Source organism: Centroberyx gerrardi, chromosome 12 (assembly GCF_048128805.1).
Source record: "Centroberyx gerrardi isolate f3 chromosome 12, fCenGer3.hap1.cur.20231027, whole genome shotgun sequence".
Lineage (NCBI taxonomy): Eukaryota > Metazoa > Chordata > Actinopteri > Beryciformes > Berycidae > Centroberyx > Centroberyx gerrardi.
The window spans coordinates 25,590,141-25,617,110 of record NC_136008.1 but is presented as its reverse complement, the minus strand read 5'-3'; the positions used below and the strand labels follow the sequence as shown (position 1 = coordinate 25,617,110).

Below are 26,970 nucleotides of genomic sequence, written 5' to 3'. Positions count from 1 at the left end.
CACCACCAAACTAGTGTTTACTGCCACCACAATTCCCAATGGTAAGCAAAATACATATGAAACAATTGCTGTCCTATACTATCAGTCCTTGCATCAGCAGCTCAAACAATAAATTGCATAAAGAAATTGTCTTCAGCGGCGGGACGGTGTTTTATCAGAAGGCGCCGCACTGCAATTACGGATCGGACATTTCAGCGCGGCCCTTGAGCTCGACCATGAGACTTGTTTTGTATCCTACTTTCCCCTTGTGTTATGACTTATTCATACGCATTTCGCCGTGTTTAGGGGTTATATCCAGGTCGAGGGGTTGCGGTAGGAGCTAAGTGTTATTTTTGCTGTAAGCCACACTGTAACAACAGTATGAGAAACCTGATGAAAGATGAGCTCACCACAGTCCCCAGGCCCCCTGCCAACACCGGCTGAAGGTCACAGAACGCCTAGTGTAGAGCCCGTTTGAGAGAGAGAGAGAGGGGTAGAGAGAGTGTGTATGTGAAAGAGAGAGATGGATGAATAGAGAGAAGGGAAAGGATATATAGGGAGAGACAGAGAACTGAGAGAGTTGTCTCAGTTGTTTATGTCGTCTTATCACCTTGCTGCACCGGGGCAACGCAAGCTGGCTGTTATTCTAGTCGGGAGTTGTCACACAGGGGACAAGACAAACAACCTGCCCGTAACACCACATCATATAGAGTAGGCCCAGGCTAAACATTCATATTGCAACAGCATGCAGGACAATGGCAGTCATATCCCTGCTCTTTAGGGGGCTGAGCAGGAATAGAAGTTCTCAACATTGCATCGTCTAACCCAGTGGTTCTCAACCTTTTCGTCCTGTGACCCCTTAAAACAAAGCGATACCTCCTCCCATCACAGGCTGCATATGTTGGGTGGTAAACAGTTCAACCAAAGAATGATTTTCCTTTTTTCAGCTTGTTTCATTAATTATCAGAGGAGGCCTAGAAGCTGAAAACTAGTCAGTATTTCACAAGAAAAATCAGAAAAATTAGACATGATAATAAATTTGTATAGTAGGAATATGTTTTTTTCCTATTCCATCAATCATCTCGTGACCCCCCAAAATTACCTTGCGACCCCCTGGGGGGTCCCGACCCCCAGGTTGAGAACCACTTGTCTAACCTGAGCACTGCAGATGCACTACTCTGAGTAGATAGTGTAGTCTGTGTATGTAGACAAAAATCATCCCTTGGTCACATATGGCTACACTTCTCATTCGAATCCTCCAGGGTGAAATAGTCTAAGAAACCCCACTGTAGATCAACACAATGTACACTCAACATACAACGTACATACTGTATGTTCAGTGTTCATATATATGTTCATAGAGTTCAGTGGCAGTCAGCGACAGTCTTAGTGAGTCTAGGTTGAGTGTTCAAGAGCATAAAAGTTTTCTCTATTATTACTATGTTTGTGCTTGGCCCAATAAACACAGTGCAGAGAGAGCTGACATGATCCTGGCACCAAACGTCCAGGTGACACGGATACTGGGAGGCAAATCAAATAGATTTTTCTCAGCTTCTGAAAGGCTGACCTGTCTCGGAAGTTTCCCGGAGGACACTGACGGTACTTTTCTCAGAGCGAAGTATTGATTCTTGTGTTGTGTTGAAGTGAATACCCTGTAGTATCTGCAGCAGCCCGTGTCCTGCTTTCTGCCCGCCGCCTATTTAGTTTCCCCCAAAAAGCTGAGAAAGTGGCACATCCCTATCTCAGAGGGAACACTATTCTTAGAGCGCCTGCAAAGGGTGTCAGTCACTGAACACACACAAACACACACAAACACACACACACACGCGCATATGCACATACAAAGCACACAGTAACAAATACACGCAAGCATGCACAGACACTCACGTTTGCATACTGTACACATATGCTCTCATATGCACATAAACACACAGAACAAAAACTCACACACACAGAAACACATGCACACAAGCCCCCATAGACATGCACACAAGTACCGAAACTAATGGACACAAACACACACACACACACACACAGCTGTAAATGATTCCACTCCCATGCTTCCTCTGCGTCTGTGCTGCTCCCAAAGCTCCACACACTCAAAGTCAGACCGAGTCAGGCCAAGCTGAGCCAAACCAGGCTGATCAGTGTGATGAATGCTTCCCACTTCTCTGTTTTTTCACACAAACTCATAGTAAGGTTCACATCCTGGACCTTGGGCCAGAACTGAAGCCTTTCTGAAATCCATCACCGTCACTTGCACTGTAAATCGCAGTATGCAGCAGACAGTAAAATGTGAAAAGAGTCATTTTCCTACAGTTGTTGAGTGTTAGGTGTACCAGAAAGCAAACAGATGGTGAGAATGCATTTGTACTGCATTTTCATTGGTGTAAAAGCATTGCCTTGACTTATCAGAGGGACAGTTTCTAGTCTACTGCTCTGAATCTTTACCACAGTTATCCACGCTGGCATTTGGAGTATGTGTTATCAGGCTCATGCTGAGGCGCTCAGGACAGGAGCCAGGGGAATCGTACTGTTGTAATTGTACAATCGCAACGTGCCCAGTCTGTTCCGCCGTACTACATATACAGCCTAGCTTGTAATTGCTCTGAGTTTGAGGTTACGGGGTTATGAGGCAGAGGATTGGCACCGCGCACCGTGCCAGGCGTTGCAGATGCACCATGTACAGTCTAGCCTGTGGTCTGACGGATTGGAAGCGAGGGATTGGCACCGTGCGCGGAGACAATCTGTTCAGAAGGGCTGTACACAGGCTGCATGAGTTGCGTTCAATTTGGGTTTACGAGTGGGGGTTATGAGCTCATAGGTGAAAAAAAAATGGTGTCGGTGGTATTTAGCCCTGTTGCCCAGGAGTTCATAAACTTTCTCAGTCTGGGACGCAAACGGAGCACATTTAGTCCCCATCAAGGACTCGGTCTCATTAAAACTCACCGGAAACAGGGCTGCAACCCAATTTGGGTCTTGACTCATGGTTGAAGAAATAGTGTTGGAGGATGATTCCAGTCTGTGGTGTGAAGGATTGGTACAGTACACTAACACAACCTGCTCTGAAGTACTGTATACAGACTAGCATGTGAGTGCTTCCAGCCTGGGGTTAGGAGGGTAAAAGGAAAGGGATTGGCACACTTTCTGTGCCATGTCCTGTCGTACTTACACTGCTACACTGCTATGTAAATTTAAGGATTTGGGGCACAAATGTTGCGGAGATTTAAAGACAGAGTGTCGGGGGGAATAAATCTGCTTCTCCGTCTCTCCTTCTGTCTGTGGCTGTGTTTGCTCTCTAAATCCACGCAGAGCAACAGGAGTCTCTCCTCTCCGCTGCAAGGAAACCAAAATCCTTCCTCTTGAAGTTCACACAGGGGTGAAAACGCAGCGTTGCTCACTGTTGCTCACTGTTGCACATGGTGTATTTTCAGTGACTTTGGAATCAAACTTTGCCTAAGAAATAATAAAAAAAAAAACTATTTTGTTAAAGTATAACTTTAACGAAATAAAGCAAAAGCAGGAGTGTGTGCTTTCCACCATGATTCAGACCAATGGAAAGAGCCAAGAAGAAAAATCTGTAAATAGATATTTCTTCTTCTTGGTAAGATAAGAGGAGAAAAATACATTTTCTACATGAATTCCACCTGCAGTGTTCCGCCATATTGGAAGAAAGGGTTAGTTGCTGTTGTGTTATTGCATGTTTTTTTTATATAAATGGAAAAAGCCTCAATAGCAGGGAGAGAGGGCTTAGTTGAGACAAATCGCCTGGATGTGTAGCGGCAATGCAAATTACCACTGACTCTCTCCATGACAAATAGCTGTACTCTTACCTACTTCAGCTACACGCATAGCTCAGATGCATGTTGTCATGAGCGTGGACAATCATCATCGTACATCATGCTGTAGGCCTTGTCAAGCCAGCACCAGCTCTGAAATACTCTGCATAACATACTATCATTGTCCTTCTGATGGATGTATGCACACAGCGTCTCCATTACATTATTATTGTGCAGAGAGGAAGAGAATGTGTGTTTTTCTGCCTGTGTTCATGTTTGTGTGAGTGTGTGTATGTGCCTCTGCATGTGCATGTGTGTGTCATGAGTGACGGAGCGGCATCCACCGCTGCTTGTGTCTATTTGATACACTGCCTGTCATGTGAGCAGTTGATCTTGTCATCTCACAATGATCACCTTGTCTTTCCTGCTATTTTACGGACGTGTGAAAGGCGAAGCCGCGTCACACGGAGCAGCGAGGAGGCGCTGACAGATGACCGACCTCGCATCAGAAAACGCTCTTTTCCTATCCGTTTTTCCCGCAGATTTAAAAACGCAATAAAAGAAACGACTGGAAAAAGCGTACTTCTTGGACAAGCGCTATGCATTCTGTCTCATTTTACAGGGGCGCCGGGTGCAGAATGCCAGTAAAATGGATTGCTCTCATTATGAGTGTGTTATGAACAAGCAGTCTGTGATTGAAAAGCTTTATTTCATGCTCGGCAGACTTGTAAATGAGGGGTTGTGCGTAGTGAAGGGAAGAGATTGGTGTGTGTGTGTGTCTGTGTGTGTGTGTGTGTGTGTGTGTGTGCCTGTGTTTTAGTGTGTGCAGTGAGAGGCGATGATGGGATTGCACCAATCACAGTATGTAGGGGAATACTTTTTTTCCCCTAGGATATTGTATGGGTTATTGCTGCATATAAACATGACTAAAATTAGTAAAGGCCCTATAGTTGTACCTGTTTTACTGTGTTGTCCCGTTCATATTTTGCCATCCCCACTTGTGTGTGTGTATGTGGAATTCTGAATTACCGTAGCACTGTACTCTTCACACAAACCCAAAGTGCATGGATCTGCTGCAGCATTGGAAAGCCTGGAGAAACTGCAGCTCTTGCAGGGCTGCAGGAGTGTAATAGAGGGTCAGTGCTGGCCGCGTGCCAGGGCCCATATCTTACATAAACCACCACACTGAGGAATGTGTCTGGGCACACTTCACAGGAAACACACACACTCACTCACACACACGCACGCTCGCTCACACACACACGGTGCGGGAGGAGTAGCGTTTCTTTCCGCTTGGGCCATGGCGGTGCTGATGTTTGACACAGACACACCCACTGATACACACACACACAGAAACACTCTTTTGAAAAGGCACACACACACACACACACACACACACCAACCGCTGTAATGTTTAGATTGGGCCAGCATTTTGAATGAGGCTTAACAACGGCTACTCCACTATCTTTTCCACTATTGCCATGTTCACACGTCTCCTCATGTTTCTGTGCTTGACAGAGAGAGAGAGATTGGACGAGAAATGAGAATTGGATGAGAGAGATAATAAAAAAAAGCAAGAGTGTGGATAGCAAGGGAGTCACTGAGCTATTTGGTCCTCTCCCCTCCTGTATGAAGCCATTACGGCTACACCTCGGTCCCACCTCATCTCAACTGGAGGTGACATTATCCTTGAGTCAGGCCGCGTCCAGTCGGGCCATTTCCCTCCGATGAGCTAATGTGCTGCGATGGTCATTCAGGCCTGACTGCCGCTGCCGACTCCCTCGGCGCTCGGGCGAAATCGATATCACAGCGGCCATTAAGAGCCGTAGCAGTTATTTAGCTGTCTCTCTCCGCCTCTCTGCGGCCTCCTCCGCCTGTGTTATTATCCGTCCCGCTGTACACTGTAATTCTGTCTGTCCCCATCTGGAGTATTATTATCTGTCTTGCTGTTCAGCGCGTTTTCTCTCTCTGTTCCTGTCTTATAGCATACTCCAAGTAAGATCAAGGCTGTCTCTATCCCTCTCTCCCTCTCTCCCTCTCTATCCGTCTCTCTTTGTCTGTCATCACTTCAGTTTTTGTCCCTTCACTAAACCCTAACCCTTAAAATCGGCTGGTTAAATAGGTGTAATGACTCAGGCGCCTCCTGGATCCCTTCCCGAAGAAACAGTCACGGCTTTTCCCGATAATCCCGTCGAAAAAACGTCTTCATTTTGGAAGGAGACCTGACAAAAATATTCCAATTTTGCGCTGAGCAGCTCAGAGCGGATAGTCGAGTTTGAGTCATCGCTGATTGGCGCTGGGGATTGTGGTTCTAGTGGAGTTTGTAATGAATTTAGGATTATGGGCTGACTGACTTTTATTTTAGAACATTCAGTGCGTGTGTGTGTGTGTGTGCGTGATTCAGCACTCAGCACTCCAGCCACTATCTAATTAGCTCATTTCCATTCGTAGTCAACGTGATTAAATGTTTATGTTGTGACTGTCAAAGCAGCGCAGTGTTTATGTAAAGCTCTTAGCGTCTTTCCTCTACAGTATTTCTCTCCCTTTCTGGAGCCCTGAGCTCTGTTTACCAAAACAAAACTCCCAAGTCTATGAATGCCGTTTCATCTGCAGTAACTTCACCATTTCCTCATCTTTTTACCCTGAATCAGTTCTCATTCCACTGGGTATTCCTTTCTAGAGATGCATCAGCATTCATGCAGGCAGCTCAGTGGGGAGTGAGTGGGTGCTTTAATGCATTCTAGAAGTTTATGAAACCCCAAAAATTCAGTTTTCCAAAACAACTCCCATGCATATTCAGTATGTGACTTCACGTGCAGTAACTGTTTTTCAGGCTTCTCTTCTCTTCTCTTCTCTTCTCTTCTCTTCTCTTCTCTTCTCTTCTCTTCTTCTCTTCTCTCCTCTTCCACTCTTAATGTTTCCCCTGACTTTCCTCCCATGTGGTTTTAGTGGAATGGGATTAACTGGGATTTGTTTATATTGTCATCCTGTGGTTGCATCACTGCTGTACTGATAGAAATAGATTTTGCTCCTAAAGCACAGCCTGAAGCATATTTGAGTCACTACTTCTAAGTTCTTGAAACCTCTTATTTTAGCCTATTGATTGCCATGAGTGGCATTTTGGGAGAGTCCCAGCTCCCAACAGTCAGCGCCACCAATCAGAAGTAATGTAACATTAGCATCAGGCCTGTTTTTGTGCCATTATTTCATTGAAACATAAAATCGCAAATAGGATCTATATATCTTATACAGACACTCCCTTATACTGTGTTGTGATTAATGCCATAACAGTAGCAATATTCTGTGCACCATCTCAGTCAGGAGTGCTTGGTCATCTTCATGACTGACTGTGTGACTGACTACTGTGACACAATGAAGAGATAAAAGTCAGTCTCTGTGTGTGTGTGTGTGTGTCTTGCTCCCTGGTGTTAACCGTGTGCCATCTGTTGAGGAGGCGGGGGGAAGGAGTTGACATTCGGAGACCATAACCATAACAGACCAGGCGAGATGATACTAGAGAAACATAATCTGATAGATTTTTGCTTAATTAGATAGTATAAAGCACCAGTTTAGCCTTGCAGTGGTGAGTTTGTGCCATGCGCAGATGAAAGGGACATTATTGCCCATGGGTAATTCTATTAATGCTTAATGCTCTACATTGTACCTTGTAGTATATGTATATATATATGTATGGTCATATGATCACAATTTTCCCTTTGTTCAAGTACTGTGACTCTGATAAAGAGCTGAGCGAGGTTTATGTCAAAGAAACAAATTGGATTGCCTTGTTTATTTCTTGCTTTGCAAGCTTACAGGCTGTAGACAATGCTGTGTTTAATTAATCCCCAAATGTTTTCACTTTGATATTTGGTGGCATCTGTCTAGAGAGATTACAGTCATATAGTCTTTATTAAAGGAACTGTTGATGACTGAAGAGTTCATCTGGATATATAGCATGTTGGATTAATTTAACATGAAGCACTATCAGCAGACATTCCAATGATGATCAACTCAGTGCTTAGTAAACATGTTACTGCTCTGCTAGAATAGTTTGTGAACTTTTTGAACTCTTGCTGATCGACGGCCTGTTTGTCTTTCTGTCTTTCTCTTCGTCCGTCTGCATGTCTGTCTATCTGTTTCAGGATTTTTGTCGCTGACCGCTGTGTCTGTGCTTCTCTGTGTTTCAGGGTTTCATCGCAATGAGGATATGAAGGCCATTGACGTGCTTCCCATCCTCAAGGAGAAGGTCGCCTTTCTTTCAGGTCAGATTTCCACAATTACATATCATCTAGGGATGCACCGATGCCACTTTTTCAATGCCGATACCGATTACGAGTATGAAAGTTTAAGTATCGGCCGATACTGAGTACCGATCCGATCCATTACTTTTACTGAACAGTACAGGCTTACTTCCTTAGTTTGGGGTCAATGGACAAAATTATTGAGATAAAATCCTTGTTTTTCCCACTGTTTGAGAAATACAGGCTTCTATGTGCCACAAATGCATAAAATCAAGACAGTTTGCTTTTATTTCTTACATATTACTCATGGCTTTCGGTATCACATTTAGTCTTGGGTAAAATCTCCGATACCGATATTCCATTTTAGCCTGGTATCGGCACCAATACCGATACCAGTATCGGTATCGGTGCATCCCTAATATCATCAATAGAATATGAGATATGATATGATACGGTCAAACTTATTCAAAACTGCCTTTTAAACTGCTTTTCAATGCAGAAGAGGTGTAGGGGAGCATGTAAAATGTGTTTTATAAAAAATGATAAATGTTTCAAATGTAGGAATGTGTTGTAGAAATGGTCTTTAAACAGAAGAATTAGGAATTTGGAAAGCATTTTTGAATGAGTCGTAGTCTTAGATAAGCCTCTTAACACTTCAAGCCTTTCTCTTTCCTTGTCTTGTCTGAAGGAGCTACTGAATCTCTATTCATTGTCCTTGTATGTCATAAAAAGTCTAGTTTTGGGGAATTAGGAAACAGTTGGTTGATTTTCCCATTAGCCCTTTTCCCAAGGTCATAAAGCCCTTCTGCACGTGGGAGAGAATCTTAACTATCTGTTTCTGCAGGATACTGACAAAGCATATTCATCATCGAGACAACCCAAAAGAAGGTGGAGAATTTAATCACATACAATATGCGCACTTGAGTGTCAGCCACTTTGAAAGACATCCATGTTGTTTCAGCATGAAGTACGGAACAGTTCTGCTGCTGTTGCCTTCGAGTGCGTTCAAGAGCTCAAAAGCCGCCCTCACGGTTTAATCAGAAATAACAAAATGGAAGCTTGTGTTCTCTTGTGTTTGAGAGACATGACAGTTTCAAATGGCAGCACTTACTGCGTGTCCCCTAAATGTCACAACTTGCCAGCCTGGGTATCATTTGATCGAAGATTCCAATTTCCCCAGTGGTGATTCGTTGGGGCGTTCGTGTGCACTCAGTTCTTGCTCTTCAAAGCACCATTTCTGACCTGTCATGGTCCTGACCTGACCCTTAATTCCTCAGCTTCAACTGGCCACAGCCATGATTGTAACCGCGTCTGAGAATGAGTGAGTGTGTGTGTGTGTGTGTGTGTGTCTATGTGAGGTCTAGTCTCCACAAGAGAGGGGGCAGTGAGAAACTCCCGTCATATTTGTAGTCAGTGGTGTTTGTTACCGCAGTATGACTGGCAAACTGTTGCCGGTCTTGTCATCATGAACCTCATTTGACCCTTAACTCCTCACTTGGACGCATATAGTCATGACTAACTGCAGACATATCCCACAGTCTGTGACTGCACCCATAGCAATCAGCTGGTGGTGTCACAGAAGACCACCACACTCACAGTGAACCTTTTGTGGTGGTATGCTGTCCTTATTTCACTTCATATGAAAGACAGAGAATAACCTCTGTGTATGCAGGCCAGGTGCTATGTTTGGTTTGGTTCAGTTTGTTGGTACGTAAATATACAGGATTATCGAAAGAGAAAATATGTAGTTAAAAAGACATGTACATGGAAAGTAAGATACGTGAGAGAGATGGGGAAAAAGATACAATAATAAAGGCAGAATTTCATATATACGGAAAAAATATAATGTTATTAGCTCCTTCGCCTCTTGCTTGCATCAGCTCTCTTTGTGTCTCCTGTAACTTGTATATTCGATATTGTGGAAAATATCACAATATTCACAAAATATCGCGATATTCGATATAGAATATCGGCCCAGGCCTAATGTATTCCTAGCCATGCTTTTGGGAATTCTCAGCATGGCAACTACCTGTGTAATGACTCTCTCTCTCTCTCTGTCTCTCTCTCACCGGGGCGCGTTTGTTTTCTACCCCCAGGTGGCAGAGACAGACGCGGAGGCCCCGTCCTCACCTTCCCAGCACGGAGCAACCATGACAGAATACGACCCGAGGACCTGCGCAGGCTCATAGCCTACCTGGCTACTATCCCCAGGTAGGAGACGCACCCGCTGATGCATAGACACACACACACACACACACAGACACAGACATGCTCAGAAGGTTTTCTGTGGAGATTACATACACATGCACAAATGGGCACACACACACACTCAGATGCTCAGACCCTCCTCTTGATCCTGGTTTAATTTGAAACAGACTCCACCTCTTGGCCTCTTAGACATGCACACTCGCACACATACACACACATACACACACACACACACACACACACACACACACACAACTCTTCACTCTCTATGTCAAACTTTCCCACCTAGCTTGGATTTTAGACAAAAACACTGAAGCAGAAGCCTGGGGCTACAGATTAGAGCCAGGATGGTTTAATTTAGCATTCTCTGTGAAAACTCAACCCCTCTCTCTTCCTCTGCCTCTCTCTCTCTCTCTCTCCCTCTCTCTCTCTATCCCTCTCTTCTCTTTTTCTGCTCTGTCATTGCCTCCTAACTGTTTAGAACAAGCTACTACTCTCTTATGTAGGTTACTTAGCATCCTTATTTAGTCTCTCTCTCCACCCCCTGCCTCTCTCTGCTGGTGATGCTGTGTGCTTAGAGTGGGTCAGTTCTAATTTAACATAGTGTTAAGTATTCCCAGACCACCACCTCCTCCTCCTCCTCCTCCTCCTCCTCCTCCTTCTCCTCTTTCTCCTCTCTCTGGTAGAGTTAAGAATCAGCACACAGCCACAGGATGTTGTTGTGTTGAATTGCATTCTGCCGCGCTCTGTAGTTTGGATTTTGGAGTCTTGAAGCGCCCTTCCCTCACATTTAACACCTAGCTGCAGGCGGAGCTGCTCTGGAGTCAGGCTTATTAGTTTAGAGGGAGGCTCGCGCTCCTCTGTTCTCCTCTGTTCTCCCCTGTGTTGTGCTAACGGCTGCTTTCTTGTGTTTCGCTGTAGGGGAAAGTCTTGTTTTTTTTTCACTGTAGAGTTTGGGATTCGCCTCGAGGCAAGAGGCGGTCTAAATCGTTTTTTTGCTCCTTGAAGGGGTTCCACGAGGGAAACGGAGGAATACTCATATTTTGCTAACATTTCATTCAACAGTAGTGAGCGTAATGAGAGAATGTTTACGAATGACTGTTTCGATCATGACTTTATTTTCCTCTATTTTCTCCCATCCTACAGTATAGATAGTTTGCGATTCTAAATCATATCCAACAACAAACTATTGCTCAGATGGGTTTCCCTGGAACAAAATGTTTTCTAATGGGTGTCCTCGGCCTAATGTGTGTCAATTCACTGGTCTATGAAATGAAAAGAAGTTTGGGATCACCTAGACTAAATGATAATGCAATGGAGGGGTTGCAAGGTGTGACCAGGGTCAATGAAACTGTTTCATGTTCAGTATTCATTCTCCTTGGGGATTGAGACAAGATGAAACCCAACATAGTCAATATGATGAAGACCTTGTTAAACAATAGGGGAAAAACCTCCAACTGACGGCAGACTGATGTGTTGACCCCTGGAGATTGAAATTTGATACATAAAGTAGCAGAATTCTGTTGGCATTTTTATAAGTGCCATTTATTTATTTTGCAATTATTTAATAATCTCCACTTTTATTTCTATTTTATCATAACATTTGCAGGAATGTTCCTAATAAAAAAAAGATTAAATACTTTAAGTGTGATAGAATACCTTTTATTTGCCAAATATTCAATCAACTGGATTGTTTACACTTTTAGCCAAAAATCAGAGGGTCTTTAACTCATAAACCATTTTTCAAACTGAATTACCAGAAAAAAATGACTGTACCATGATACCATTACTGTCCAAAATTCTAAAAATATCCTGATATAAAATTTTCACTATATCGCCCACCACTATTCTGGCCCATACTGACAGAATTCATTTGAAATAGACTGTATATTCAGAATATATTTTGAACACTAAAAATGCATTTTCTTCTCATGCACTGTTGACAGCATCATGTATATATACATTTTGAATGAATGCCATGTGCTTGTAGAAATACCTTTTTCGGACGTTTTTTTGTATATTTTGAAACATATCTCTATTCATCCCATATTCTGAAGTATATGTGAATTTTTTTTTTTTTTTACCATTTGGGATTGTGGTTTGTGCTTGGCTCTGACAGTATAAGGTGGCCTAGCCATAAAAGAAGTGAATCAGCACTTAGTGTGACTAGTTGCAATTTGTGTGAAAAGACTCCGGAGGCTGACAGCTCTTTGGAAAATGTGTTGAGAGGTGAGACTAGAGAGGATAAAAGATCTGTTAGGGGTGAGCGGCTGTCCGGTTTTCAGACTGAGAAGAAGAAAAGAAGTGTGAGTGGCACTAACTCAGAAGGAGGTCAGCTTCTTCTCTTCCGCTTGTTTTCTCTCTGCCTTTATTCCCTCTCTCTTCCCCCCCTTTTTCTCTCTACTGTTTTTTCCTCTAACTCAACTCTCTCTCTCTCTCGCTCGCTCTCTCTCCCTCCCCCTCTCTCTCTCTCTCTCTCTCCACACACTCTGTTTTTCTCTAGCCATTTGGCTGCCGGTCTGTTTTCAGAGAGTGAGGTCAGAGTGAGTTAGTGCAGGAGGGCCTGCGTCTGTTTCTGTCTCCTAGCCTAGACACATTCAGATTAAAGCCTTTAACACTGAGAAACAACCTTTTATGGACTTACACAGCACCATGACTCCTGGTAAGCAGCAGTGGAAATTTCAACGGTTGAATGTTTTAACTATTTCTTTTTTTCCTCCCCAGATGCACTGCTGAGGAGATTTGCATGGCATATTTTGATTTGAATGTGTTGTTCATTTTGGCGCCCTTACAGATGTAGCAGGCCCGTTATAGAATTGGCTTTTTTACAAAGGGGGCTTTTGTTGTTATTTTATGGTTTCTCTGCTTCTGCTGCATAGGTAATGATAATGATGTCATTCAAAAGCTTGAGGTAGTTACTTTTAGCTCACTCAGGTTTGTTTATTTGTTTTTCAATTTTCCATATCTGTGAAATGTATCATTCCATTTGATTGTACAGATTTTTTTTGTTCATTTGTTGTCAGACACATTTGAAGACCTGTTGTCACATTTGAAGAGTTTAATTCCAAAATGCTATATATCCATTTTGAAAAAAAAAAAAGTCTCCTGAAATTCATCAGGCAATAGTTGAAAAACATAAATAATTCTATCCTAAAAAGAATATATATATATATTATAATATTGTTTTAAGATGACTGCTAACTTCAATACTAACCCATAATGTGCTTAACTTCCATCCCATCAGTCAATATGGGAAATGTGTGTCATGTTTTTTTGGTGGATATCTAATTTTGGAACAAAACTCTGCAGTTGTTTACATATCATATGATGTTTTCATGTTAACTCATTAAAACCCTTTTTTAAAATTAGATCATATCTTATTTCATGTGTTCATTTGCTGTCTCACTTGTTAGCTGACCTCTTTATCCCTGTGTCTCGTGTCCTCCAGCGAGGAGGTGGCCAGACATGGCTTCACGGTCATCGTGGACATGCGTGGTTCTAAGTGGGACAGCATCAAGCCTCTGCTGAAGATCCTCCAGGAGTCTTTCCCTTCGTGCATCCACGTCGCCCTCATCATCAAACCGGACAACTTCTGGCAGAAGCAGAGGACCAACTTCGGCAGCTCCAAGTTCGAATTCGAGGTGGGTGACGCTGCATATTTTTACTGCAGTCATTTTTCCTTTTCTAGCTCGTTTTGTTGTTGTTGATGTTGCACATGATCTATTTGCATTGGAATCTCTTTTGAGAATATAGTTGTTATGGTTGGTTTTACTGTTTGTAGCTGAGAGACTGTATAACTTAGGGGTAATTATAGTGTTCATTATATGGGTATAGTACAAGATGAACAATTTGCTTTTAGATTATTGGAGCTGTCGTTAGTTTAGCTTAGCCATCAGTCCTAATTTATCAGCTCTAATTGGACTGCTGCTTGGTGACAGTGGAACCGCTCTGTCCCGTGTGGGCATGTGGTGCTGGTATATTTAGTCCTGACCCAGTTACTATGGAAACAGGATATATAGGACACGGCGAAGCGCTTCATCCCAACAGTAGCGAGTTGGATTCGGACAAGCCGCCTGGGTCTTTCTGATGTAAAACACATGTATGTGAGTGGGAGGCGGTCATGATCAGAAGATCGCTGGTTTGATCTGGATCTGCTGTGTCCTCCCTCAACAACTACCATTGAACTGCTCATTAGCCAACAGTACAGGATTATAGTTTTATTGAGCATCTCCCTGCTGAGAGTGTCTGTGTCCGTGTCTGTCTGTGTGTGTGTGTAGGTTCACACCCTGCAACTACTCCCCTACTCCTACTACACATTTACCCCTGTTGTGGTGAATGTGTGTGTATTCTTAGTCAACTTGCCTGGTTAAAAAAGAGCTAAAAAGTACAGCAGGATACAGGGCAATGTTAAGACTTTCATCTCACCATGGCAAGGAGCAGTTCACTATTTAGCTGAAATTCAGGTACAGGAAAATTTGTAATTTTAAACTGACTAAAATCAAAATAAATTTGAGCCCAGCCCCACATCTCACCATTTATTGTGCCTTTTTGTTCTGTGTCCTTTGCTGAAGTGAACCTCAGCCAGTTCTGTTTTCCCTTCCCCAGAGTTTATATCCATGCGTATTCTGTCTTATTAATGATAACATGAATGCTGCTGGAAATGTCTGGAATGTTTTTTTTTCACCCCACCTATCTAAACAGCGGACATGTGCGACCAGTGGCTCTGCACATTCCTCTCGTAATCTGGGTTTAACGGTGGCTGTTCTCGGAAATATTTTGACAAGTTGAGATTTGATTGGCTTGGAATATGGTGGTGGTGGTGATGATGATGATGATGATGATGATGATGATGATGATGATGATGGTTTTTGTCTTTCTCTCCCTCCCATTATCTTCCCTTCATATATTCTCAATCTCCCTCACTCCTTTCCTCTGTTCTCCTACTCACCTCTTCTTCTACCTAATTCTTCCTTCTCTTCCTTCTCTCCCTTATTCCTTCCCTCTCTCTTCTGTTCTCTGCCATCCTCCACCCCCCCCACCCCCCCCCACCCCCACACTAGACGGTGATGGTCTCTTTAGAGGGTCTGTCCAAGGTGGTGGACCCCTCCCAGCTGACGGCGGACTTCGAAGGCAGCTTGGAGTACAACCATGATGACTGGATTGAGGTGCGCCCGCCTTCTTCTTTTTTGTTTTATCTTTTCTTGCTGCTGTTGGCTCAGAAGTTAGACAGGAGGCAGCACACCTGTTAGAAGAAAGACTTCTCTAATTATATTGATTATAACTTCTTTTCTTGTCAAATTTGAAGCAATTTTAGGGAACTTTGATTTTTGGTGTGGCCTTCCTTCTCTTGATTAAGAAAACACCACAGATCTTCTGAGCAGAACAGTATTTTATCAGCATTCAAGCCTTGTCGTTCATCAGTACTTTATTCCAGTGATTCTCAACCTTTTTCATATCAAGGACCCTAATTTAGTCCACATTAGAGCCACAGATCCCCATTTGATGAGATTTTGTCTCTCAGACCCAAATCTGAGAATATTTGTATTGTGAGATATGATTTTGTCCAGACCCCACGTTGAGAACCACTGCTTTATTCAGTTAAATTCAAAAGTATTCCCACTTTGTTCAATGCACGTCACTTTTAACTTTCGTTTCAGGTGCGGCTCTCATTCGAGACCTTCGCCGGCGACGCAGCGCGGGCCCTGGCGCGCCTCGAGGAGCTGCAGGAGACCCTGTCCCAGCGCGACCTCCCGCGCGACCTGGAAGGGGCCCGGCGCCTCATGGAGGAGCACGCCGCGCTGAAGAAACGGGCCACCAAGGCGTCTGTGGAGGAGCTGGACGCCCAGGGACGAAGGCTGCTGCAAAGGCTACAGCTACAGACCGGCGGGGGAGAGTACGGGAATCGGGCGGTGGGAGCTAGCGGCGATTCCAACGACCACCATCACGGGTTCCATACGCACGCCGACGCACACAACCTGGGGGCCAAAGTGACGGGTTTGTTGGATAAGCTGCACGGGACGCGCCAGCACCTGCAGCAGCTGTGGCACATGAGGAAGCTGAAGCTGGACCAGTGTTTCCAGCTGCGCCTGTTTGAACAGGACGCAGAGAAGGTTAGAGTTCTATTCTATTCTATTCTATTCTAAGTCTCTATTCTAAGTGGTGCAGTTTACTTCTTAACACATCCAAGCGTTTCAAACTGCACGGGGGCTAATCTAATGTGTGAGCATGCATGCCTGCCAGCCTTAGCCGGGTATTTGAAAATATTACAATAATCCAGACGTTTAAATCCTCAGATCAACTTTCATCCCTACGCAGGCCAGATTAGTGAGGCTATGTACGTATAGGAAGGCTTAACAGATTCATTGGCACACTGACACTGCTGGCCCGTGTTGAAAGAACATTATATTATTATGATGATGTATAATATCACCACAGATAACCTCTCATGTTGGCAACTACCTGTGGATAGAAGAGGTTTTTTTTTTAATCATTTTAAAAGCTTTTTGTTAATGTTATAGAATGATTTGCGTATGTTGTAAAGTAATCTTTTTTTTGTTGTGGCAAATTTTAGAGTTGTTTTGTGAGATGTCTAGCTCCATGCTAGCTCTGAAATAGTCATTTACAGATATATTATCAACATCGGTATCAGACCTAAAATTCCTATATTTGTAAGGCCCTATTTATATCTATCATTTACAACGTGTATGTGGTTAATAATAAACAGGTATAATTAGAGCTATGGCTGAAAGATATTGACAAAAAATCGAATAGCGACTAGGGCTGAACGATTTTGAAAAAATATCTAATTGCGATTATTTTGACTGATATGGCAATTGCGATATGATTTGCGATATTAGAGGGAATGATCATTTTTACATCATTATTCTCATTTTCATTGAAAAACGTATTAAAATGATTATGGTGTGATTTTTGCGGGGATCTGTACCAAACAAAGATGTTTTCTTAAGTCTGTAGAATATGATGTCTAGGCCAGGACATCTCTGCAGCACGACAATATTTAATTTAAAATGGTATTTTGACACACATTTCGCCTTTAACAAATATTGCGCCTCCTGCGATTTGAAAATTGCAGTAGGCCATATTGCGATTTCGATAAAATTTTGATTAATTGTTCAGCCCTAATAGCGACTATTTGACAGAATATTGCAATTGTGATCTAAACTGTGATTCATTTCATCAAAAGTTTTTATTTTCATACATTTTTTAGAACTTTAAAATTGTGTAAAGAAAAGTGATTTTGTTAAAAAAAATAGATGTCAGTGTCCGGGATTTACTGATTTTGAATATGATGAAAGGTTTTCTCCAATATTATACTTGATTCATGGACCAAGTATTACCCAGAGAAATAAAACACCATGTTAAGAAGTCCAGTTTGGACGCCTCTCTCTCTTAAGCATTAATTGCAGCCTCTGCGATTTGGAAATTGCAGTTCATATTGCAATTTCAAATTTTTTTTTTTCCAATTAATATTTCAGCTCTAAATAGAGCATAATGTATGGAGTGCAAAACTTGACATAGGCTTATATTTAGATACAGTTAACGGTGCGCACCATAATAACACATCCCACTCAACCAGGCAACACATCATTATCAAATATTATCTGTGCTCTGTGCGTATGTGTGTATGAAAGAGAGAGCGTATATGAGTGTGTGTGTGTGTGTGTCCCCAGTGTTTCATGAGAGTGTGATGGTGCGTGTCTGGAGCTGGTGAATGTAGTTGTATGAATAGCACAGAGCTGGAGGCAAATGGAGAGGCCTGCTATGGAAACGTGTTTGACAGTCCATCAAAGCTGCAATTACACACACCTCACACATACACTAACCATGTAGAGAGAGAGAGAGAGAGAGAACACAATGACAGATAAATGAGGGTGCAAGCCCGGTGCACACTACACATACACACACACACATACGGAGTTACATTCTTTTGTTGTGGTTCCCACTCATTAGGGAGGAACGACAGGATGACTTGCCCCTAGAATTCAGTGGAGAAATGACTGATGACAGGTCTAGGTTAATTACAAACACCAAACAACAGGCCCTCTCTTATTCTCACTGCTGTTGTGTGTGTGTGTGAAAAAGAGCTGTGTGTGTGTGTGTGTGTGGGGGGGGGGGGGCTATTTGAAGAATCTGATTAAAAAAATTCTGTTTGGAAAGATTTTGCTACCTGAAATTAATTCGCTCATACTTTCAACAATCATGACTATTTCCTGATCATGTCAGCTATCATTTTCTAATAGGAGTCTGTTTTTTTTCATATTTCACATTTTGGAAAGAAGCTTTTATTTTGTAGTACACTGCAGTACTTACTATAGTCTATAAAACTACCATCACCGCCTATGTGTGTGATCATGTTTGAATTTTCTTCCACTGTTTTGCGTGCAGATGTTCGACTGGATCATGCACAACAAGGGCCTTTTCCTGACCAGCTACACGGAGATCGGAGGGAACCACCAGCACGCCGTCGAGCTGCAGACCCAGCACAACCACTTCGCTATGAACTGCATGGTAGGATAATGTCTTTGTAACTGTCACACACACACACACACACACACACACACACACACACACACCTCTTCTTTTTCACTGCCTTTATCCCAAGCCATCCTTTCCCCTCGGGCAGTGTGCATATTTTCTGTCCCGTCACCGTCTCTCACATTATTCAGCCGTTTTCCACTCTGCCTCCACTCTGTCACAGCGCTGTTCCCGTAATTGACCCATCTTGCCTTCCTGCCCCTCCCGTAGCTGTGTACTGCCCTCTGCTGCCCCGCTCCGCGCTCCTCCCTGCTCTCCTGCACCCGTCGTCCGCGAAGCCCTGCCGCAGTCCAAGTGTAGCGAAGGCCATGAATTTCGGCTCCTCCGGTTGTTCCTCTATCTTACCCTGTTCTGCCCTCAACGCTCTGCCAATTCTCATCAAAACCTTTGACCCTTCACGACCCCGCTCGCTAGAAACTGCTCTCCTATTTGTTGGTTTGTTAGTCCACCTGCCGCAATCCACACTCTGCCTTACTCCCCTTACCCTGTCACGTCTTATCACATCACCCTGCTGTGCACCATCTTTTCCCCAATCTCTCTGCTGCCCTCCCTGCCCCTTTGCTTCTTCATAATGCATAGGAATACACAGTATGACGCCATTCTGTGGACACTTTTATTCATCGAGCTGTAGAAGCACCATGAGTACATACAATTTTAGTTTGGGTAACTCTACTGAGAACTGCATCCCTAATCCTGGCAGTGTTATGCTCTGTCTGTTGAGCCATAGGCGATCAGCTGCTCTTCACTGATGATGTCAGCGTGTCAGAAAGCGTAGGCAGTCACGTGGAAGTGTTCAAAGACAGTTTGGTATTCATAGTATTCTGTTACATCACCACCCGGCCATCTTGGTAGGAAAATAACCGGTGATTATAATCAAATGACAGCCACAGCCAATGAGCTGGAAATGCATGTGACATCATTTCAATACTATGAATATTTTTTAGTGACTGATGACATATCCGACACTATCTCAGTTATTCTGATGTGGTCAAATTCCCCCATCCGGTACTCTGCAGGTTAAAACTAACCCTATGCAAATAGGTTAAATTTACATGATATCACACAACGGAAGAACTTATTTGCAGGTTCTTTGACGATGTATAGCAATACAGGATCATAAAACAACAGATAAAATCACATTTTATAATAAAGCAGATTGTTGTGCCTCTATGTCCATATGAAATATGTTTCCTAACAGTTTAGTTACTAACATTCAATAGCAAGCCAGCTAGCCTGATGTTACTGTATTCTCCATAGAAGAGATTAAGGCAGCTGATCAACTGTTTTAAACAATGGATTTATGTCTGTGTATGAACAGGCATGTGCAGAGAGAGGGGAAGAGGGTGATGCATCTAGTCAGTAAAGTGAAGTAAGGTTGATTTAATGCTGCCTCCATCACTTAATCATGTAACAGAAGCAAACACCATGATGGTTTGTTGGCTCCCAGTCTTCCCCACCACCAAAATGAACCAGACCAACAGGGAAATGGATCGGTTGCTCTTTCGTTTTAAACTATTAATCCAGGTCTGTTTTAGTGTTTTTGCCATCTCAGATTTACCCGATGGAAACTCAAAGAACCCCAAGGGTGAAGCTGGAAATGCCTGCTTTGCAATTTGACCCAAGTCTGACCCTTAGCCACCAGCCCCAGCCTCGCAGTTCTTCGCTCCTACCTCTTTCCCCTCCTTAAGCATCCTCTCCCTAATCCGGGGCCACACTGCGCTTCCTTCCGTGCCTCCTCTCCTCCTCATCCTGTCACCTCCCATCATCTCTGATGCCCATGTGACCTGGCAAGAGAAAACGAGGCCGCTGCGTGTCCAGTGAGCCGGCCAGTTAGCGCACGGGAAGCGTGCATGGTGGCACCTGTGCTGGTTGTGGGAGGGCTGCGTTTGGTGTCTATTTTCAGGTTTCTGTTTTTCCCATACGATCTTTGCGTGCGTCCTGATGCATTTTTCATGTCCGTTTGCTTCTTCCCATGTTTACTTCTCTGTCTTCCTTCCTCCCTTGAGGCAATTAGCTGGCGCTTTTATCCAGAGCGACTTGCAATGAGTGAGCAGGCGGGGGTCTTGCTCTATAGGACGCTTCAACGGGACACATGGCTGTTGTGGGGATTGAACGTGAGACCTTTTGGTTACGGGACAGTCCCTCTAACAACGAGTCTATCCTGCTGCCCCTTTGTGAGCAGCTGCTGCAGCGACCTTGTGCTTTCACAGTTTGTCCGCACACTGAGCAGTACACAGTGCAGTTTGTCATTCAACTCGCTGCCTGCGCTCGTAATTAACCTCTCAAACCGAACGCAGGAAGGAATAACAAGACGCAACTATGGCAGGGCCAAGGGTGAAATGGTCACCCACGCCTCAGTCCCACAGGCATTATTGTGCATGACTAGGCCATCACCTCTCAGTGGCCCACTGACAACAGCATGGCCGGGACATTGTGAGGGCTCGGGCATTTTTTCACTCTCCTCTCTCCAGAAGATCTCTCCTTCGAACTCCCCGACCCTTACAGAGCCGCTTGTGTAAAACTCTGAATAGTTAGTGGGACTAATGTTAGTGGGACAAAAGTTAGAAGCTAGGGAGAGGGTGGGTAACCCAGAGGGGGGGAGTCCACACCTCCCAAATCCTCCCACTCACTGTGTCACTGGTGTTAGGAGCCATCCACAGTGAGCGGTGTCAACACTAAGGCTCGGGAGCGGCGTGAGCCACCGCCCATAGCCAGTTGTGTCAACATCGGGGACCGAGATGGACCGCTATAACCCCTGAGACAACAGTAGTAGAGAGGACAATGTAAACACACACATATACACACACATACACACACACAGTTGGGTACACAGAGAGAGACCGCCGCCCCCTCCACCCATTCTTCCACAGGATGCGCCGTTTCCCCTTCCTGTTGCCTGCATGAGCGCCTGGAAATACATAAGGCTGGGTTCATGACAGTGTTTTTCGCTCGATGGACGTTGTGTGTTTACACGGAGGATGTTGGGCAGGGCAAAGTTGCATGTGAGCGTGTGTGTGTTTGGGGGTTGGGGGGTACTGCAAAATGTGTGTGTGTGCTTGTTTGTGTGCTCTTGAGAGACTGTTTCTCCATTTCTGTGCTCCCAGTTTCAGTGAAACATTGCACCTTATTACTCACCATATTAAAATAAGCTGAAGCAACACGCCTATATGTGTTTGCCCGTTTCCTCTCATGTCTGAATATGTATTGGCATCATCAGTATCAAAGTGCTTGCTAGCTTTTGCAACATTGCATCAGTATTCAGCCCTAGACACAAGGATTCATAACTAGGAGGCTCCTCTACTTCAGTTTAAGCCAGGGTTAAAGCCAGAGACAAATGCTAATGGTGCCTGTTTGCAATTGTGTAATTGATAATGTGTCATGCATAATGCAGTAGATGGAGATATGTCGGTGTTATGCCCCCTATGGGAGGCTCTTTAAAACTGCATTTTGTATGTCAAGGAGTTTCTCTTACCTGTTCATAGTCAGTGTCTATGGGGAAGTATCATACTGTAAGGTCTCAAACGTAGTAAGACTTTCTGTGGAGTGGTTACTAATGATGTCACCAGTGTATCATTGTAAATTAAAGGAATAGTTCACCCAAAAATTAAAATTCGGTCATTATCTACTCATTCTCATGCCAGTACAAACTTGGGTGAGTGTTTTTTCTTCATACAACTTACCTGGAGTTCTCCAGGCTCGCTGCTGGAGGAGCTTCTTCCAGTGAATGGGGAGCTGTACGTTCTGCTTCAAAAAGGGCAATAAATGTCATGAAATAATGGATCAAATTACGTTTTTTTTTACTCAGAGTGATCGTCAGGCGTCAGAAGACTTTGATTATACTACACAAGCTTTATGGAGTAATTTTATGGACATTTATTGTCCTTTTTGAAGCAGGACGTCCAGCTCCCCATTCATTCCCCATTCACTGGAAGAAGCTCCTCCAGCAGCGAGCCTGGAGAACTCCAGGTACGTTGTATGAAGAAAAAACACTCACCCGAGTTTGTACTGGCATGAGAATGAGTAGATAATGACCGAATTTTAATTTTTGGGTAAACTATTCCTTTAACCCCAAGATGCCAAGAAAAATGTTTTCTAAGGTTTCCAAGGCTTTGAAATTATTCACTTTATTGGCTGTTCTGAGAATGAAGAACACAAATCATAAGGACCAGAAGTCAAGATGCCCCTAAACTTCAATCAGGTTATTCGAATATAACTCAGAAGAAGCTACAGCAAATCAGTGGCTGCAAAGAGACAGATCAAAAGGAGAGTCATGATCACTAAAAAAAAAAAAATGTTGTCCTACAAGAATGGCGGCCTCAATTTGACGAAAGCAATTCTCTCTCTCAGATGTAGAAATTCATTATGAAATTTGATAGGAATTACGATAGAGAGACAATATTTATCATTTCATCACATAATTGACAACAGACAAGTTTCAGCACTTTAATGATGAAAACAGTTTACCGATAAAAATGACAATTAAATGGTTGTATTTCAAAGTGTATCCATTAACTAACATGGATTACGTGTACCTCAGTAAAATTCATGATCATTTAAAAAGAAAGTTTTTTAATGTTTTCATTTTTTACAAAAGTCAACTTACAAAGGAATTATTATTTTCAAAATTAGAAATAAATGGCAGAAATCAATGGCGGACATGAAACATAAGAAGTCACACCTGTAATCACAAGTAGCACAAAATACCCCCAAAAACACACACTAAAAAAGATGACCAAAGTATGAAATGCAGATGTGATCTGAACTAAGGGTTTTCCCTGTACAATGAGACTGTAGATTCTGTTTTTCCAGACTGGCTTCCATCCCTGGTCAGGTTAGTAGTAGTAGTAGTCGTTGCCGCTGCCACTGTTGTCATTGATGGTGGTGTTACAGACCCAGTAGGATGGAATACTGCAAACTCCACCTCTCCATTGTTTCTGAGCAATCATGATTTCCCCCTCTCCAGTTTGCTGGCATGCGGGCAAATAAACCAGGATAATGCATCAACATTATGCCATTATGTACCTGTCCTTTCTCAATATGACACACCTACATGTGCACTCACACACGCACGTGTGTGCGCACACACACATACGCTCACACAAACACATACAAAGCAGTAATTCTTGTACTCACCTCTGGTAATTGATTATATAGTATGGTGAACTCCTGCCCATAATCACAGTCCGGGGATTGTGTGAACATGTAGAACACATCTGAGCTGGAGTATCCTTTCAGAGTCACTGTTGAGATGAACAAGACTTGAATTGAACCCTTCATGTTACAGCATTAATACCCGCAAAGGGCATCTTTCACTGCGATGAACCATTTTGATAGCTGTTGACTGGAATCTTCTTGCCTTACCTATTTCCTCTGTCAAGTTATTGTTTTCCAACTGTAGCTGGTCTCTTTCTGCAGTCACCCATATAATAGTCTGAGATTCCCTGTCATCTGTTAAAACAGAGGGGTTGCTCTTCAGGTTTCTCACATGCAAGTAGTAGTTAGTTATTAGTATTCCATTAACAAAACATTTGAAGATTTCTCAACATGTACTGTGATTAGACCGTTTTTTTCCCCAGATCTTTTTACAACAGGTTTAGCTTTAGGGAAAGATCTGCCGCATATTTAAGGTTTTGATGCCACCAGCGAATGTTTAGATAAAATCCTGAGTCCAAACTCACAGTAGAAGCTCAGGACGATTATCCCACTGAACAGGAGGACACACAGCACCCCCAGACACACTGTGGCACACCTGAAGAAAACTACAGACAATATACTTAGTGTTGTTGTATGTGCGTCTATGCTCTTGTGCGCATTTGTCTATGTGTCTTACCTAATTGGCCTGGTTGCTGCGTCCCTGGTCCTGGTCTTGGTCCTGTGTTTGGAGGGGGCGCGATGTTGGGCGCTCTGAGGTTTTGGGGCTCGACACGCGCTGGTCTGGTGTGTCGGGCGCCTGTGTTCGGCGGAGGTCTGTTAGGAGCAGCACATGCATCTGGATTTTCATAAGTATCCTCTTCTTCTTCAGACAAATTTTCACCCTTCATTGCCATGTAATCGTCATCGATGTTGATGGTGGATATGGCCGGCTCCATGGCTGAACTGTGTCCGTCTGTGTGCGAGTCTCCTGTCCTCTGTCAGCTAGCTGTTGCAGCAGATGACCTAGTATCCTAGTAATTCAAATCAGGCAATTTGTTTATTTCTAATTAAAGAAACAAATAAAACAGAATTTAAATAACATTTTAGCGAATGTGGGTTATGTAAGGGACACACCCAACAGTTTTGTCACTAGAACATGTTAAGTAGAATGTATGAATCACAAAAGCTTCAATTTCAGTTTGATGTATACAGAAGATATGTTATAGAGATTAGGAATAATTCCTGTAAACGGGCAGAGGATTTGGATATGAGGCGACTAATTTGACTAGTTTGGAGTTGATCTGTGAGATAAAGTATCCTAGCAAACAGTGGCTCATGCAAAGCTGTGGCTTGTGTTGTTTTTCACCAAGCTTTTCACCGTTGACTTGTATTAAGAGGTTAGATAGGTAAGATAGGTAATAGGTGTATTTAGTTTTCACCTGCTGAAAACTCATTCTTCTGTCTGTTCATGAGGAACCTCGACTTTAGAGTTCAACAAACCCGTTTTAATTTGTAGTCCATCTTGAGATGCTTTCCATGAATTCCATGAAGAACATAATCTCTTTTGTATCTATTTTGCAGCTCGAGTTCCACTCCAAATTTAATATAATGATAACGATTCCACTGAGTATTTGATGCTATCGGCGCATCTCGGCACAGCACTGTGAACTGACTGTACTCACCACATTCACAGAAGTTATTCAGTTGGATAAGCTTGAATGTTTTCCAAGAGCAAATTCTCAGCCATGCCTTTTCACAGGGTGTTTGAAAGTTGTCTAAAAATCTTTCCTTTAGCAGCAATTGACACATAACTTAGCTTGAAGAAAAAATCTGTTCATTATTTGTGATGAGCAGCCATGGTTGGCGTGTATGCAGAGGATAAATATCATGCTTGTATCCAGTTCATGTAAATTCAGTGTGGAACATAACTAGGACATTGCAATCAGGAGAGAACCCATGTACATAGAAGCTAAACTGTCTTCTACAGTGTGCAGATACTATCTATTTTTTTTTCTTTTTACCTCTACTTCATCTCTGTTATTTAACACTCATTTTTACTCGTAAAGCTGCCATACCTTTGTTTTGCTTTAACCGTAACAACAAATTCAATAAAAGTAATGTATGTAACAGCATCAGTGCAGCTAATGAAAGACACTATTGCATTATTCATCCATACTAGCACTCTGCTAGGTCTCACTTGTTTTACATTGACAATATCCTCCTCCTCTTTGCTCTCCTCTCTCTCTCTCTCTCTCTCTCTCTCTCTTCTCACTCTCTCTCTCTCACCCCCTCTCTCACTTGCCCTCATCAGTTTTAAATTAGGATTACCTCCTCCCTATCTCTCTCTCTCATTCATTCTCTGCCCCCCCCCCCCCCATCAGTTTTAGATTAAGCCTTTACCACCCAGTGGGTTCCAGCAGTCGAGCCTCTTGCTATTTATCCTAATTCTTAATGTCCCACAGATGGCACACAGACCTTCAGGCCAATTGGTAGTGACTAGGTAACCCTGTCTCTGCCCCGGCCCCCTGTATGTGTGTGTGTGTGTGCGCATCACAACGTACCTACCGCTGTGTATTTGAGAGCAATTGGACTCCCTTGACTGCTCATGTGAGTTGCTCCTCTAAGCACACCACCACAGTCTCTATTATCCTCCAGCCAACAGCAGGCTTAATGTAGTGCTGCTGATGTCCCAGACCAGTACCATGGTTCACTGGGATTTTGGACAATGGGTAACATCGGTCGGGTGACACACACTAACTTTCAAGCAAAAGTAAAGCTATTCAAAACAGTTTCTAAGCCATAATGTCAGAAAACGGCACCATCAAAGATCCAAAAAACGTATTCAGAGAAAGAAAAGTTGGAAAATGTTTTGCCAAGCATCTTGGGGTTCAAATTAAAGGTAAAAAAACCCCAAAACAAAGCAGTAGATACACTAGACTACAGATCCCACCTCTGTTTCAGGACTGTAGCTGGTGCTGGGTTCATCTTTCCCTCCCTGTTGAGATCGAAACAAGCCAACAAAGAGCCATAATAGGCTCCAGGAGCAGTAATTGAATAGAATAATAACAGGCTGT

General features: G+C 43.3%; 1 protein-coding gene across 3 annotated transcripts in view; it reads left to right on the top strand.

The window, feature by feature from the left end:
- The first annotated feature begins 7,935 nt into the window (after window positions 1-7,935).
- triob (trio Rho guanine nucleotide exchange factor b) overlaps window positions 7,936-26,970 on the top strand; it is an 87,843-nt gene continuing 68,808 nt past the window's right edge. The window contains exons 1-6 of one of the 3 annotated variants that reach the window (XM_071901285.2): window positions 7,936-8,020; window positions 10,096-10,210; window positions 13,656-13,848; window positions 15,268-15,372; window positions 15,865-16,317; window positions 18,614-18,736. In XM_071901285.2, coding sequence (XP_071757386.2) covers window positions 7,966-8,020; window positions 10,096-10,210; window positions 13,656-13,848; window positions 15,268-15,372; window positions 15,865-16,317; window positions 18,614-18,736 — 1,044 coding nt within the window. In that variant the 5' untranslated portion in view covers window positions 7,936-7,965. The remainder of the gene's footprint in view (window positions 8,021-10,095; window positions 10,211-13,655; window positions 13,849-15,267; window positions 15,373-15,864; window positions 16,318-18,613; window positions 18,737-26,970) is intronic. The other 2 variants (XM_071901283.2, XM_071901284.2) reach the window with 2 other exon arrangements.